General features: G+C 35.8%; 1 protein-coding gene across 1 annotated transcript; it reads left to right on the top strand.

The window, feature by feature from the left end:
- Nucleotides 1-265: 265 nt before the first annotated feature.
- ube2kb (ubiquitin-conjugating enzyme E2Kb (UBC1 homolog, yeast)) lies at nucleotides 266-13,606 on the top strand. The gene is made up of 7 exons (XM_066659986.1): nucleotides 266-682; nucleotides 2,680-2,773; nucleotides 3,410-3,468; nucleotides 3,547-3,629; nucleotides 4,078-4,177; nucleotides 7,032-7,160; nucleotides 10,124-13,606. The coding sequence occupies exons 1-7, from the start codon at nucleotides 620-622 to the stop codon at nucleotides 10,196-10,198; spliced, it is 603 nt and encodes a 200-aa protein (XP_066516083.1). The 5' UTR covers nucleotides 266-619; the 3' UTR covers nucleotides 10,199-13,606.
- Nucleotides 13,607-13,755: the final 149 nt, after the last annotated feature.

Below are 13,755 nucleotides of genomic sequence, written 5' to 3'. Positions count from 1 at the left end.
GGACAGAGGGACAAACTGCAAAATCTATTGTTAAAACAAGGGAAGTTTGTTTTTCCACCAAAAATGCAATTGGCTAATTTGTTTTGGTATAAATTGTTACTTGATATTTAGAAGTTTAAAATTTTACAGTATGTACAATAATTGTTCTGATAAGCTCTTCTCTTTCTTATTTAAATGAATCGTTCTTGCAGCCTATCCCTGTCCTGTACCAGACAGAATTACCAGCAGTGAAAGAGAATAGCTAATACACCCAAGTTAAGCTTCATCATATGACAGCGGCTGAACTGTTCCACTCAGAGAAGAGAGTACAACGTTTCTGGATCTACCTTCAGCGCAGAGAACAATTCAGTTAGCGCACAACCACATTTATTCTTGCTGTGTTTAATGGCAGTGGTGCTTTTCTAGACTCTCATTGTTTAACGTACGCGTGGGCCACGCTATTTGTGTCTCTTTTTTGCCCGGTGAAAGTGTGTGTGAGAGAGATCGAGAGAGAGAGAGAGAGAGAAAGAGAGAGAGAGAGAGGGGTGGAATCGGAGTGTGTAGTGAAGTCCAGGCTTTGCGGACTGGAGGCCAGAGCCGAGCTAACTAAACTTAAGCTGCGAAAACAGAAGACGCAGACATGGCGAATATCGCGGTCCAAAGGATCAAGCGGGAGTTTAAAGAAGTATTGAAAAGCGAGGAGGTTTGCACCCTGCTGTTATACTGTCTTTTTTAACGTTACATCCAGACAACAAGCAGCTGGATCCCAGCTCCTATCGGCTAGCAAGAGCTCAGCTCTGTGAGAAAAGCAAGCAAAAGTAACAGTTAACATTATCTAGGTGAGCTTTTAGCTAGCTAGCTTCATACATGTCAGGCCTAGACTGAAGAATATCTCGTCAACACAGTCGGATGCTGTGCGTTAAGGACATAAAAACGGAAAATGTATACAATTTTAAGAATAAGGTCACTGACAGCACTGGCACATAGCACTCTGTGGCCAACCTGCACTCGTTAGCCAGTTAGCTGTCAGAATAGAGCCACCCGTGCTCTCACCCCACAAAGAAGTAACTTTAACGTTACCCACATTACTTTGACAACGTCATTCAACTTATATTAGACATAAAACACACCTCATTACCCTGCGACACGCTGCTGAAGCCACTGACGGGCTGTCTGAATATTTACGGACGTTCCAAAACGCGTAATGTAAAGGTGAAAAAACTCGACATGGTTCAATGTACGAAATCAACCTGGCTTACGGCTCTCTTATTACTGATATTACCACTCATGCTCATCATGATCACTCTTTATGGCCAAAAAACTGACCTGCCATGTAAAAGATTTCTTTCCTCTAAAGCTAAAGCAATTTAAAAGTGATCCCAAAACTGGGGCGTCAATTAGCCATTTAGTGCTAGCTAACTCATAAAAATAAACTTTATTTTTTGACTCCATCTATGAAAATGTTTTTGTTAATTAAAATGTATTAAGCCATCTCAGGGACACCGTTACATTACACACGTGGTTCTTTTTCTAACTTAAATGAGTAGCAGGGTTGATTTTTTTTTATATATATATAGTACAGAATTATAAACAATTGTTGACTAGCATCTGTGGTAATATCATTATAAGGTCCTTTCATAATATTAAACCAAGATGTGTATATTTTTCATAAAAGGTTATATTATTTATTAAATATTACAGACAATCTATAAGTGGAAAGTATATTTGAGCTCTTAACACCAGTCAGTATCTTAATATCAGTGGACTTGAGAAAAACCAATATATTTACTTTTTATCCCATGCTTTTTTAGGAAAATATGATGAACATATATGCAACAGTTCAATATATGAAATTTCCTGGATATTTGAAATATCTTCCTGTTCCAGAAAAATTCTACATTTGTAACATTTACATAGATTGTGGTAAGACACCACCTATGTGTGTACAATATCTTGTTACCATTAACAAATATTTTGTAAATGTAATGTTGAACCCTAGGACACCCCAGTTATGGAATAGCATTTAAAGTGGAGGAGGAAAAAAACCTGTAATTAAGTTGTATGAATGTAATAAAACAATGACCTAGAACACCAAATACCACACATATACACTGTATATGTCCCCTCTTTTCCTCAAGCAGGTCAAGAATATGTTCTTAATGCCTTAAAATTAAAGGCAAAAAAAAAACAACAAAAAACATTTTCTATAAATACTTAAAGTACTCTTGATTGAAACTCATTATAATGGAAAAGTTTAATGTTGTGTTTGTAAGCAGTAATATGTGATAGGGGTCTGATGTCTTAGTGTTCTTAGTGTTGTTTTTTAGGTAATTAAGGCATTATATTTTTCCTAAAGTTGTTTAAATTAGGGAGTAAAAGCTTACAGTAAAATTACTTTATGTTTAGGTTATTGGTCTGTACTTTCTACAATAGTAGGCACTGTGGATGACCAGCAGTCGGTAGAAATCTAATGCTAATAGATAGCTGTTTTACATTGTTCTAATATTAAAGCAGAATTTAACCACTGAAATAACCCTAGTTTAGTTCCTACGATTTGCTTGTTAATGAGCAGTCTGCTGAATTTATGGTTTGAATTCAACCAATCCAGATTTTGTCTCATTGTTTGTAAACAATGCAAGATATACAGCATAATGTTCATACTGGCACAGCAGTGAGCAGATGTGTTCATTGTTTCCACAGACAAGTAAAAATCAGATTAAGGTGGACCTGGTAGATGAAAATTTCACAGAATTAAAGGGGGAGATAGCAGGACCTCCAGACACACCATATGAAGGTAAGGGCATTTTCTGTTTACATCCATCAAGTATAAATAAAATTATTTTTTCATTGTCCAAAACTGTCCATTTATCCAGTTCAGAGTTGCAGTGGGTTCTGAGCCTACCCAGAATCACTGGATGCAAAGAGGGATATAAATAAAATCTTCTTTTGAAATCTGTTTAAGCCTGTTGCATAGCACTGGGAAGGACTATGATTGATTAATGGGAAAAAAAATTTCAGATCATAAGCTTGATAAAGTTGTGTATCATTGTATTTTCACTGTCATACTCCGTGATATGCAAAGCTGTATTGAAAATATTAACCGATTTTTGAAAAATCACTGCAGCCTGTTGTAAACACAACTGTTCCAACAACTATTCTGACTGCAGTCTGTGAGTAGTCAGTTTACAAATAAAGCTACATCTTAGCTACAAGCAATCTAACATAAGCATTGACATAAATTTGCACACAGGTTAAGTCTACTTAACCATCTATTACATGCTTAACAATGCTTTTTTGATTTCACCATGTGCCTGCTTTGAAAACATTTTGTTATTATGAGTTGTAATAAATTTTGAAAGCAACTGAGCAGTCTGTCTGTGATTTAGATAGGTACATAAATATCTAATACTGGTTTTGATATTTGTTTTAGGGGGCAGGTATCAACTAGAAATCAAGATCCCAGAGACATATCCTTTCAATCCACCAAAGGTACCACTCACTGTAGCTTATTTTTTATATGAATCTTATGATGGACAGGACATAATATTTATTATTTTGCTCTCACAGGTGCGGTTTATTACAAAAATTTGGCATCCTAACATAAGTTCAGTTACTGGGGCAATATGTCTCGACATTTTGAAAGACCAGTGGTGAGTGCCAACTCGTTGTACATATAATATAAACATTTGATTAAGAAACATGAATGAAAGAAAATAAACATCTTTCAATAATGAAATGAAGTGCAGAAATATTCTATGTGAATATTTCCAAAAGAAGTAAACAAATCTCTTCTCTGACACCAGTACTGGTACAGTGCTATTCATAATAAAATACCTAGCACTAAGGGAGACTGCATGTAAGGGAGTCCAATGTACCACTGTGGTTTTTGTTGGCCCATGATGCAACGAACATAAAAAAAACACAAAACACCACCATATAATAGGGTTGTTAACAGGAACTTGCATTACAGTAATGACTAGAGAAGTGCTATATAATCATCATTCATGGATTTCATGGATTTCTCTGTTAGAAATTTTTAATACCTAGAGATTTTTTAAGCGGTAACCAAATTGACTGCTGAATTTTCACTGTCTGTAGGGCTGCCGCAATGACCCTGCGTACAGTTCTGCTCTCACTACAGGCTTTACTAGCTGCAGCTGAACCAGATGACCCACAGGATGCTGTTGTAGCCAATCAGGTGAGTGAATGTGTCTAATATTGTACACTGCCAAAAAAAAAAACTGTCACTGTTGTGGTACTTTCAAGGGTACATATTCTGTACCTTTAGTTGGGGAATGTAATTGTGTCTTATTCTATTATATTTGTAGATTATATAATTTTGTTGATTGCGTACTTCCCATTTCATGTCCAGGGTTTATATTGCATTATTTTATTTTACACAGATATTTAATGAATGATTACAAATATTCACCCCCCCCCCCCCTTCTGGAGAAGAGAATGTAAAATACCTTTAGTATACCTTTATAACACAACTGGACTCTAAAATGACTGTGGTATGTGGAGGTATATTTAGAGCAAAGCACCTGTGAGGGTGGAATTTGTGGTTGTAGAAAATAGTCACACCTGTATAGTTAAATTTGCAGAGGAAAAAAATTCTACGGGTTTGCAACTCCTAAAGTGACTTTCTCTGTGACTTCAAATTTACTGGTACACGTGTGACTATTTTCTACAAGTACAAATTCACCTCTTACATGTACCGAGGTGTTTTGCTGCAAATATACCTCCATAGTTGTACCTTTTAAATTTAAATTTACACTGTTTGTATCTTTATTGACAATAATGTACCTGTACAGAACCTTTTTCTAAGAGTGTACGAGGAGCATCTGAAGCAGTAAGTGTGAACTAGGCTTGTGCGATATAATGATTTTACACTGTCATGATATCCATGGTTATTTTATGATCATCAGATGTTCTTAGGCACATTAGATTTGGGATGTGGTTTCAGGGAAAGGTAGATGTGAGCAGAGCTGGAGGATGAGTTAAGTGAATATCTGCAAGTTTACTGGCCATGGCCAACAACAACTGAAAAAGCACATAGGAATATGCTTTGGAAAATAATATATATTTCATTGGTTACATTTTACAACCTTGTTTCCAGAATGATTGTGACGTTGTGTAAAATGCACTACAAACAAGAATTTATGATTTGTTAATCCTTTTGAACCTGAATTCAGTGGAAGACAGAAATACAAAGAAAAGGTTTTTGCTTGATAGAAGACTTAAGCTCCTCAACAGTCCATGATTGCCATCTTGGGATTCTTCTCTTTGTGATGCACCATAGACCACAGACTAGAATTGCAAGCAGGCCAGTCAACCACACGCAGTTTGTGTCTATCAGGCCACTCTGTTGTAGCACTTACAGAATGAGGCCTGGCACTCTCTTGCTGAAATAACCATGGACTTCCCTTAAAAAGGTGCTGCCTAAATGGCAGCCTGTCTCTCTAAATTCCAATATATGCCTCTGCATCGATGGTACCTTCACACAAATCCAACTATTCTGTGCTGCACTCCTATACCACCAAGAGATGTTGGTTTTTGTACCTTTTACTTGTAAGAGCAAAAACAAGTCCTGAAAACCAGCTGAGATATGGACTTATCTGACCACAGCACATGTTTCTACTCCCTTTTGAACCTGAGATGAGATTAACATGGGCTCAGAGAACTCTGTAGAGTTTCTGCATAGAACTGATGTACAGCTTTCTCCTTGAGCAGGGGTGGCCAACTGTGTGTGTGCAGTTGTACATCTGTGCCAGCAATGGCTGCAATTTAAAGTAGCTTAGTGCATTCATTAGTCCTCTGTTATAGTGTAATAACATGTCTTAATATTAATGTTCATGAACAGTGTCAGTGTTTGTTTTAACCCTGCAAAACACAGCGTACACAGAGCTCCAACACACACACACATATAAGAGAGAGAGAACATCAGAATCATATCTGAGTATGGTAATAGTGGGAAAAAAACAACAACAGACACTGTGTCTGACAAATGCTAAAGTGTATTAATAATAGTGTGTACATAGCAGTATGAACACTTACCAGATTAATGAACTGTGGCATTTCTCTCACTAAATCAGAACACTGTTGGGAGAAGTCCTGTCCCTCCCTGAAATGAATATTCTAGTTGGTTCTGTCTCTGAGTTAGACTCTGTTGTCCCATCCCCAGCTGAATTAGAGATTCTGAATGCTTCTGCTGTGGTTAAACGAGCGTGGATTTCTTTAATAATTTGCTGAGCGGGCCAGATAAGAAACTTTAATGGGCCAGTTCCAGTCCCTGTCACTGAGGAATACAGTTTCAGAGTTGCATTTCTTGATGCAGAGGCAGGTTGTGTTAAGTGACAATGGTTTTCTGAAGTACCTCTGAGCCCAGCTGTATTTATAACAGGAGCATGACAGGTTTTCTTGCGATGCTGAGACAATGATATGTATAGTAGCTGGGGAAAAGTCTGTACAGTTTTGCATTAAAAAATAGTTTTTGAACTCATGAAGCTCTCTCATGAGGTTTTGAAGGTTATAAAGTGTGGTGCAAACATTTTTTGCAGAGACTCCTTTTATACATTTTGTCGTTCGCCTACTTAAAGAGGAAATTTACAAAATAATATAACTTGGATATTCTAACAGGTTTTTTACCCTTGTTACAGTTTCTTTGGAGTGTTTTGCAGGTAACAAAATAAGTATTTAAAATTCAATCAATTTGGTCTGCAAAAATATTGGAAATATTTCGTTATTTTATTTGTTTAATTAAAATGTGTAAGACAATTAATAAATTATTGATTCTTGTTTATTTATGCATTTTCCAAAATGTCCCAACTTTTCCTGAAATGGGTTACATAATACATTTAATTTAATTTTCATGGCTTGAAATCTCAGATGATTCTGAATGTATTCATATTATCAGGTCAGCTTTAGAAAGGACAGATTGTCTTTTTGAATAGTAAGAAAAATGTAAAAAAACTAAAAAAAACTCAATGTTGTGTTGAATGAATAAGCCTGAATTCTGTTACTTATTGTATTTTTTTCTTTGGGTCTATCAGTATAAACAGAATCCAGAGATGTTCAAACAGACTGCTCGACTGTGGTCTAATGTTTACGCTGGTGCTCCCGTCTCTAGTCCTGAATACACACGCAAAATAGACAAACTCTGTGCCATGGGCTTCGACAAAGTAAGTACCTAAACTAGCTATCAATCAATTAAATGAATGTTTATTGGAATGGCTTAAAGAAAAACAAATCCAAAATGAAAATGAATAGTTTATTAAGCTATAATACACTTGATGTCCATGCTATAACATGAGATGTTTGTGTTAACATTGTGGTGAGTCGTAGGTGGTTTATTGTTAGGTTTTAAAATAAAGAGGACAGAAAAAACTATTTGTTGGCTTCCGCAAGGTAAAATAGTTCTATCATAGCCCTTTTTGACCCTGAACTGTTTTTTTAAACTGGTTTCATTCTGGATTCTTAAACCTTGATGCTATCTGTGTTTCCACCATTTTCAATGGGAACTAAAACTGTATCACATCAGAGTGGCTGTCTGTTTTAAACAGTACAGCACCAGAGCCATAGAAAAAGTGATGGAGTCAGGAAAATGTCAGGGTTTATGCACTGTTTACAGCAGGTTCAAACCATAGTGAAGGTGACTTGAGTCACACTGATAACAGCCCACCAAAACTAAGAGACTGGGCATTTCCCTGTTTTTATTTCCTTGCAAAATTTCTTTCTTTTTTTCCCCATGCAGTGTGCTTTAATTTGACATGGTCTCTCAGACCTCATCATGGTTCATGCTGCAGAATCTACTTTGAAAACCATTTGTATTCTAGAACTTGTTAAAGTTGGTGTAAATGCTCAGAAAAATTCAAAATTACGTGTCCAAACTACAATTAGGTTCAAACCCACAATGTGATTGGCTGAGAAATGTTCTAGGAAGGATAGCAGTGCATAATAATGAGTCACTGACCAAAGCTTTTTAAGTATTACTCCTCCACATACATAACCAAACTTGCAATAGCACCAGTGCTACAGGACAGCAGCGGGGTTTCTAATAAAATGGAACTGTTTTACTTTGTGGAATATTTGATAGCATATATTTTTTTTTCGGTCCTCTTTATCTTAAATGGTAAAACAATAAAATATATAGTCACAATATCTGTGTAATACCTCACATCATAGCATACCATTTTGTTTATAATTGTGGCCATAATTTTGAATACATTATACTCCATTTTCCCAAGGTCATGTTTTTTTTTAACCATGATAACCATTTTGCTTTACTGTGATTTCAAATAAGGCAGGTTGATTGACTATGTGAAATTGCCCACAGGTGTGTTTAAGAGATTGGGGGAGTGTTTGATACCTTGTAATGGAATGGCAGTCTTCCCAGTGTGTGTTTCTGCCCTGTACCCAATGATTCCAGGTATAGTCTGGACCAACCGTGACCCTGATTAGGAAGGTTACAGAAGATGAATGAATGTATGAGATTTCAAATTCGTTCATGCTCACTCAAGTTTTCTCCATTAATTTTATAAAGATTTTGAGAAATTTTTTACTTTTTTTTGACATAATGACAAATAGATTGATATCTGAGAAAAAATTCTAAACATAACCAGATTATTTAAAAATAACTACCTTATAAAACATTGTGTACCACCGCCAGAGGAGCAGTATGTTGACCAGAGCAATACATTTTTGTTAAATCGAGGCTTGAGGCAAGCTGAAATAGCTTTTTGTCTAGCTAGAAGACAATACACATGTTCTGTTTAAAAAAATCAAGTTCTAAATTAAGAAAGAAAATAGGCTGTTGAGGGTTTTCTGTAGTCATGTAGCTGTCTATATTAAACTATTTTTTTCTTTTCTCCCCACACTGGTTTATTTAACACCGCAACCCTGAAATGGAAAAGTGGGAAAGAAGATGAATGAATGAATGGTTTATTTAATTGTAATGGGCAAATCAGTAATTTCTTTAGAAGGCCATTATTGCACACTTTTTACAACTTAGTCAAAACTACAGCATTAAATTCTACATCTGTAGAATCTAATTATTATTATTTATGCTAATGCAAATGTCATTAATGATGTTTTGAAGGTACACACTAGCTTCTGTAAATTTGACATGTACATTCTTTTTTTTATTTGATAGAACTAGGGATGCATAAATACGATTTTTGTCCAACCAAGTATGAGTACACGTATGGGTATTTTTGTACTTGCCGATACCGATGCAGATACTTAGAATTTAGAAATCAGCAGCATTGTGTAATAGTCTAGTTATTAATTACAACATTTCTGTTTAATTAAAAACTGTATTGTGCATTTCTGGAACTCTCCCACATTACACCACCCATAATTTGAATTTCCCTCTGGGATCAGTAAAGTAACTATGTGAAATAATTCCAGACCGCCAGCATTTTGAGTTGTCAGTCCATTAGCGCAGCAATGTGCACTAAGCACAGATGTTGGAATCGGAGCCTCGTTTGCGATTACGAGTACAAGTAAATGAACACGGTATACCAGTATCGGTATTCATGCATCTCTAGTAGAAACCATCCTGGATCTCTACGTTTTTGACTTGAAGATGATTGCTATGTTTAGGAAAATGTGTTTAGTGTTCTGGAATTATAGAGAACTAATTATGTAAATATGTATCTTAGTACATTGCTTACTGAATTTAGTCAGGACTGATATTATTTACTTAATTTTTATTTACACTATCATCATCATCATCATCCAGTGTAGGTCATTACTGAGTATATAGAGGACTTGCTAAAACATGGTCAGAGAAATGTTTAATGATATCCAATCTAATAGTATGAGATTGAAGAAGTTTTGCATCAGGTCAATGCAATGTTTATCAAATTGCTGTTTCAATACTTTTGAAGTAGACCATATTAATATGACACGATGTTAATAAAAGCTTTAACATCTAAAACATCTGCAGTTTTTAGAAGGATTGTCTTTTAAAACTGTGACAGTGTTACGTATTTCTGTATTGTAATAATTATCGATCGATATAGAAAAATGTATTGCGATAACACTTTTGTCCATATCGTCCAGGCATAAATGTTTGCATTTTTTTTACGGATTCTGAGGTAATTAAGAGTCTTAATATTCTTTCTCTCTCTCTCTCACACAGAATGCAGTAATAGTAGCATTGTCTTCAAAGTCTTGGGATGTAGAGACGGCAACAGAACTGTTGCTTAGCAACTGAGACGTCACTCCTCATCACTAGACCATGATTTCACTAACCACCTCTGTCCTTCTGCCCCATATTCATCCATGCTCTCATCCAAGCATGTAGAGTTCAGCTCAGACGTAGCAGAGCTGATCAAGAGCCAAATTTATTATTATCAATAAAATGTTTTATTTTTATTGATTAGGTGTGAAGGGCAAAACCTGCCACAGACACACAGTACTTCCCTGCACAAGTGTTCAGGTCCTGAAGGAACGTAGCGTGGCAGAGTTTAGTGTTCTCTAAAATAAAATGTATTTTGCAGCCAATTAACTTGACCATGCTCATCCCATAACTCCATTCTTTTCACACACTATTGAGAAGTTAGAAAAGCTATCATGTTGTCCAGTAAAACTCAGAGGAATCATGTTAGCCTTCACCCTCTCAGAGTAGCACTCTACAGGGCAGAACAAGGAAGTTGATAAAATTGGCAGTGATTACAAATGGCAAATGAGGGGAGAGGGTGGGGTTAAAATGGAAGGGAAAATATTGACAAAATACATTCCGAAGGGTGGATGTTTTGACCAAAACCACTTTCTTGGGTAGCCCACCATTGCTGCAAAAGAAACACTAAACCAACCACTGCTGCATCCTTCAGGATTAGATTTTAACACTGCTGCCATGATGTGTGTAAACGGCTAGTTACACTCTGCCCTTTCTTTGATCATATGGAAGCATTCTCTCCCTTCCCCTCTCGTCTTCTCATTATACAGGTCCATTTCTGAAAAAACCAAACAGAGAAGCCCGTATCACTGTCACCTTAGAACGTCCAAATGATGAAACACAAACACCTGCTTGCATGGGTGAAAAAAAAAAAAAAAAAAAAAAAAAAAAAAACTTAAAAAAAAAATGAAAGTGCTACAAAAGGTTCTTAGAGCAATGCCACAGAAGAACTACTTTTGGTTCAATAAAGAACCATTTTTGCTGATACGTTTAAATAGGTAATGAAAGTTTAAGATCGAGTGATGGATTTTTAAACCTTTAAAAGGTACTTCACACTCACAAATCTCTTAAACAAACATGATTCTTTATGGAACAAAAAGTGGTTCTTCTATGGCATCGCTCAAAGAACCCCTTGTAGCCCCTTTATTTTTAAGAGTGAAAGATTGATGACACTTGTAAATAAGTATATTAAACGTTTGTGTACATTCAGAAAAGCAGACCAGGGGAAGTGTTCATTTTTCTAGCTGTACATTGGGGGGGAAAACTGTTTTAAACTGTTAATTTGAACAGGGTGTTAGTTTGATTTGCGAGGAAGTAAAGTAAAACATTCATAACCCTACAAGACTGCAGAACAACCCCCACCTCTTCCATAAGACTTTATTTTTTGTATTATCCTGCCCTGTGCATTTGGCCAGATGACATGGTGTAACGTTACTGCTGAACTAGAAGACTGATGTTTTCAGTATGCTGCAAAAAGCCTGGTGCCCATTAAAGGAATGGATTTTTAAATAATGCTTTTGTTGCTAGGAGTGAAAAGATCAATTGTGATCTCATTGTCATAACACCAATTGCTGGCAATCTGTTTTCATTAATACTGTTCCTAATTAACGTTTGCATTGTTGATAAACATTCCTTTAAGCAGGGTAATGGGGATGGACACAGGAAGGGACATGGAGTATTAATATTAAATGTTTTTAATTATTATTATTAATTTTATTGCTTTACTATCATCTTTCTTTCATATAAAGGAATGGGATTAGATGCTTGACTGTTCATCATTCACTCCCTTCCTTAAAGGCAGCTGTCTGACCTCTGACCCTTCGTTAAACTGCCTCTGTTGGTTCGCAATTTTTTTTTTTTTAAAGGTACTTTATTAAATAATGGTTTTCGGACAAGGTCACCAGAGAGGACAATATTATAACTGAGTAGACTTTCCCTGTTTCCTGGGGGACCTTCTGCAACACAATCAAGATTTTTCTGTCTCTCTTAGGAAAGTGAAAACCAAGTAATGCAAACCATACCTGGGGTGTCGTTGGGCTTGCTGTTGAATGGTTCTCAATCTGTATCTGTCCCTTCCCCGTTTACAATATTGTCCTTCGGTGATTACCAGTAGTTATTTAAAAGGGAATTCCACCAATTTGTACAAATTTCCCTATAATTAAATCTTTAAGTCAGAGAGTCATTAAGGATGGCGCGATATACTCCATGGCAGAGAGGTTTGCAGAGTCATAACTGCATAATTGTTCACAGCGGTGGTGATAGTATAATATAAACTGTCAATTTGGGATTGCCACCGCGACCCTGAAATGGAAAAGAAAATGTATGTATGTATTTTGGGATTGTTATATTGTAGGTGTAGACTATGTATTTAAAAAAAATAAAAAATTCGTGCAGAGTAGGGCTGGACGATACAGCAAAATTTATATCACAATATATTTCTACATTCCAGTCCATATGATATAATTCTTATATCAATATAAACATAAATGCCACAAAGAAACTGCCAAGAACAAACAGGAAACAGACATCACTCTCAAATATAAACTTCTTGGTTGTGTCAATATAAATATTTTTAAACTCACTTTAAAATTGAGTGTGCTGAACTGATTGCAGGACCCTGTAATGAATGCCAGTCAGTGACAAATGCTATAAATGTATATTGAAAATGTGTATAAAAATCTTAATTGAAACATTTTATATTGTGATATATATTGATATTGAATTATTGTCCAGCCCAGGTTTAGAGGCAAAATTGTTAATTTACTTTAGGAACACTTTAGCCTCTCCCCAGTTTACCACCATTAACGTTCACTAAATACATTACTCCTCCTGCCCACCTGAGAGCAATGAGAGGGGTTTTATTTCCAGGCAAGTGCACTATGCTATACCAATAAGTCTTTGAGTAAGACTCTGAACTATATATATATATTTTTTTTAAAGTTACAGAGTTTAGCCATGGATGTAATAATCCTGCGTCCGTCCATATTTTAGATGACACTTTAAAGAAATCTGAATCAAATGTTATTAGCAAAGCATCTTTTGACATGAAGCTGAAAAAAGTGGAATTCCTCTTTAAAGGTGAAATGTTATTCACTAAACAACCGGTTTAAAATGTCATTGTAATAAACTCTCAAATGCCTGCAGTAAGACATCAGGTTAAAAAAAAAAAAATAGATTTACTTGTTTACAAATGTCATTAGCATGTAGTTCTTTAAAATCACCATCAAATGTCAAGTAACCCTTTAAGACCTGCTTGGGTTTTCATTTTGTTTAAATTTGTTTTGTTGGTGATGATGTGTTCTAACAAACAAGCAAAACTCCCTACTTGTTTCTCAATATGTAAACCAGCAGATGCCATATAACCCACCATGGGCAAAGAATGAAAAGAAGAGGGGGAAGAAAAAAAAAAAAATCCTGCCTTGAAATGATTTTGCTCATAGAGTCACATTACCTCCCATTCTCCTGTACATAAAGCCAAACCCTTTTCTTTAAGAAAAGTATTAGTCATTGTCCGAATGCACCATTGATGGCTGGGTTTATATTTTGTATTAAACAGAAAACAAGAAAAAAAAGGAGACGGTCTTCCTGTAGTA

This window comes from Hoplias malabaricus, chromosome 2 (genome assembly GCF_029633855.1).
Source record: "Hoplias malabaricus isolate fHopMal1 chromosome 2, fHopMal1.hap1, whole genome shotgun sequence".
Taxonomy (NCBI): domain Eukaryota; kingdom Metazoa; phylum Chordata; class Actinopteri; order Characiformes; family Erythrinidae; genus Hoplias; species Hoplias malabaricus.
This window is presented reverse-complemented; position numbering and strand designations above follow the sequence as displayed.

Excerpts from the sequence above, each read along its gene's own strand:
- ube2kb (XM_066659986.1), top strand. The coding sequence starts at position 620 with ATGGCGAATATCGCGGTCCAAAGGATCAAGCGGGAGTTTAAAGAAGTA. Across the intron at positions 683-2,679 it reads AAGTATTGAAAAGCGAGGAG|ACAAGTAAAAATCAGATTAA; the intron begins GTTTGCACCCTG and ends TTGTTTCCACAG. Across the intron at positions 2,774-3,409 it reads TCCAGACACACCATATGAAG|GGGGCAGGTATCAACTAGAA; the intron begins GTAAGGGCATTT and ends TATTTGTTTTAG.